At 40.9% G+C, this 3,491-nt stretch overlaps 1 protein-coding gene across 1 annotated transcript in view; it reads right to left on the reverse strand.

The window, feature by feature from the left end:
* The window catches only part of Prex2 (phosphatidylinositol-3,4,5-trisphosphate dependent Rac exchange factor 2), a 276,161-nt gene that overhangs the window by 121,826 nt on the left and 150,844 nt on the right, over positions 1-3,491 (reverse strand). The window contains exons 24-25 of the mRNA XM_005361884.3: positions 883-1,105; positions 228-435 (exon numbers count right to left, since the gene is read on the reverse strand). Of these exons, the coding sequence (XP_005361941.1) occupies positions 228-435; positions 883-1,105 (431 nt within the window). The remainder of the gene's footprint in view (positions 1-227; positions 436-882; positions 1,106-3,491) is intronic.

The raw sequence follows: 3,491 nt of genomic DNA on the forward strand, positions 1-3,491 counted from the left end.
TCAATGACAATTTTCTTCCTGTGTCAATTTTTCTTTCAAAATTAAATGATTTTGTAAAATTCCTATCCATGTGAATTGCCTTTTCATACCACTTATAAGGTGGAATGGAAAAGATCTTTATGGTGGCACAAAATTCCCATGACTAATGAACATATTTTTCAGAAATACCGCACTGCATAACGTTTATTGATGGAAACTTCTAGGCACAGCACAGATAGCGTACTTACTCGTCTATTTGACAAACGCTCATCTCCACCTCCTTCAGTGCAGCCTGCAGTTTGCCGAGCAGTTTCTGATAGATGTCTTGAGTTTCTAAGTCTTCTTCTTTCAATAAATATCGCAGTCCATGGCCATCTTTGTGTCCCAGAGACAGGCCCGAAGGGGCTGCCATGGTTGTGATTGTGTGCTGAATGTAGACCATGGGGCTCAGTTTCCCTGAGGAGTTCAAATCATTCCATCATTTAACGTCTACTTATGTAGCCCCCCAAATTTTAGAAGCCCAAGTTCATATATAACAAAATGTAAATCCAATGCTAAATTTAATTTGGAAATTAACTACAAATAAAATTAATTCACATGTCCTATTGCAATGATTGCCATCATCTTCAAAGCGACCATCATTTCAGATTATGAATTTTTCATGGCAAGATGAACTACACATATAATGAAAGTAAGGGAAATCCTCCTTCTTAAAGGGAAATACTGAAAGTCTTGCCTGTCTTTATTCTATATATACTTAAATAAAATAATCTAAGCATAAACAAGGAATTCTTCCTTTATGAAAACAGAGACTTCCGTGAACACCGGGAATCTACCAGATTTTAAGAAGTACACATAGATAGTCCTACTCTTGAGTTGACAAAGTTTCAAAAGCTAACATACCAGGCTCCGAAGATTTATTGTCTCTATCATGAGAATTATGCTTCCTACTATCCAGCTGAACCCCGAAGGCACTCCCCAGGGAAGTTGATGTCTTAGGGTAAGAAACTTCCATCACGTTGACATGGCAGTTGGTCGGGCAGAAGTCGCTACTGTGCAGTGGGGAGATCTTGGATTTGGCCTGCTTAAAGGTGGGCCAGGCTCTGTTCTTCAGCACCCGAGAGAACTGCAAATTAAAGAAGCAATGAAAACCAGTTGGCCACACAGTAATGACTCAGCTATCTCATGTGCATCGATCATAACAAACTTAAAAGGAAATTAAAGCTTATCAACCTGGATAAAGTAAAATGATTATAGTGTCAGGATTTACACGGCTGTTTCAAAACCCAAACATCCCATTAAAGCAAACCATACAGACAGCAATGGGGATGGCTCAGCTGAAGCTGTGACCGTGAGTTGGGGCCTAGAAAGAATGAACCTCTGTGACAACACAACTTCTTAGCACTGGGTCCCCAGGGTCCCAGGAGCTGAGAGAGCCTGACAGAGAAACATACAGGAAGGGGCACCAGAGCAGAAAGTGGAGTTTTAAAACCAGGCAAGTCAGCAAAACAGTACAGCTATAGGTGGTCAAAGGTAGAAGAAGATGGGGTCATCTCAGGCACCATCCGAAAGCCACCCAATACGTGAGTCTGTGCAGACCCAGGTGCAAGCTAAGGAGGTGCTGGCCCAGAGTGGAAGGATGGGCTTCCAGTACACCCCGCCAGGAGGGTGGCCTTTATAGCTGGGACCAGCCAGAAGTCTGTTGTGCACTCTTCTTCCAAGCCTTTGACGTGCTACACAGATGATTTGTGACTTCCGTGTGTGGCTACCCTGCTACCCTAAAGTGGCAGAGGCTTTGCAGCGGTCTCCATAAGCTCCTTCCAGGGTCTATGAAACCAATAATATTGTGGTTCTCACCAGGCCTGCTCCCCCTTACTTTAAAGGTCTGTCTCCTCACTCCACAAACTCCTTCCGGCTTGTACATAGCCCCTCTCATCCATTACCCACTCTCTCTGGGCCTTTGTACAAGATGTTCAGTGTGTCTAGATGGTTCTCACTCATTGCCAAACGCTTTCTCTTCAGCAGCTTTGGATTCCAGAAAGTCATCAGGAGTTGTACATGAATTTTGGGTCAATTTCCTTTGTCTTAGTTACGAATTAGAAGGCACCTGCAGGCTTCCTCACAATTAGGAATAACCTCCTCCCTCTAGCTCAGCTGGTTGAAGGTAAAGTTTATGGGGTAGTGATCTTGTGTACAAGAGGTAGACACCTCAGAGAGCCCAGCTGGATTATTGCTTTGAAGGCCTTTGCTGTCTTTTGACCTTGGTGTCAGGACTGTTACAGGACTGGATATTACATTGGGAAAGTCGGTATCTTATCACTCAGTAAATAGGAGATTTGGATCAGATAATCCTACTGAGCTCTTCTCCCTAAAACGACAGCTACGATCCTACTCTTTCATGTTACCAGCAGAATAATAATTCTAGCACTGAGAAGAACAAAATTTAAGACTATTACTGGCCACTGGACATTTTAAGTTAAACATAATGATATATATGAAAGATCATATTCTATATGTATAAGTTCACTATTGGACTAAAGAACCTCTTATATGCATACAGAGCATATCACTGCATATACACAAAGATATGCATAATATGTATCCTAAAATATTTATATTTCATTTAAAGACCTTCTTATATGCATACAGGGCATATCACTGTATATACACAAAGGTAAGTATAATATGTATCCTAAAATATTTATATTTCATTTATATTTATTTAGTTGTATAGCTCAGTCAAGCAGTACAGCGGGGATCAGAATGAAATGCAGGAAATTACTAAGAAGATTGCCACCAAACTTGATGACCATGTACACTGAAAAGAATTAAAGAATTCGAGAGATTCCAGATCTAGCCCCTCACCTTAAAAATAAACTTTCAGCTGAGATGGGTCCAGGATTTAAGGCAGATTAGATACAAATATTCAACCCAAGTTCTTTTCTACTTTTATTTCAAGATTTAAGTCTTAGCTGAGCCTCCATGACCCACAGAGGCACGGTAGTATGTTGTGATAGCAAACACCATAAGAGATTAAGATTCTCTTGCCTTATCTTTCAACCAATCATACATCCAGTGAGAAATAAAAGAGGGAGGTATCTGTTCAGGCTTCCAAGATAAACACTGAGGATACAACCCTTAACCCATGAAGTATACACTCTATGAGTAGAACAGTTAAACACTATACATATTACTGTTATACAGAACAATCACAAAGTTACAGTCATATATACCACAAGTATAGATATATAGAATGATATGTGTGCAACAAACACATCAGAGATATACAAGCTAGGTGATCAGAAATGTTGAGAAGGGGATGAGCAGGGTGATGCAATGAAGTGCTTAGGGGTAGGAGGAGGAACCAGAGTGATTTGAGATGGCAGGGTTCGGGCAGTGAGGTAGACTCTCAGATCCTTACCACAGTCCAAATTCTGGAGGCTATACCTGGAGAGAAATCATAGCCCTGTATCAGAATGTACCTGAATTAGTTCAACATAAGCATCTTGGAC

Source organism: Microtus ochrogaster, linkage group LG5 (assembly GCF_000317375.1).
Source record: "Microtus ochrogaster isolate Prairie Vole_2 linkage group LG5, MicOch1.0, whole genome shotgun sequence".
Lineage (NCBI taxonomy): Eukaryota > Metazoa > Chordata > Mammalia > Rodentia > Cricetidae > Microtus > Microtus ochrogaster.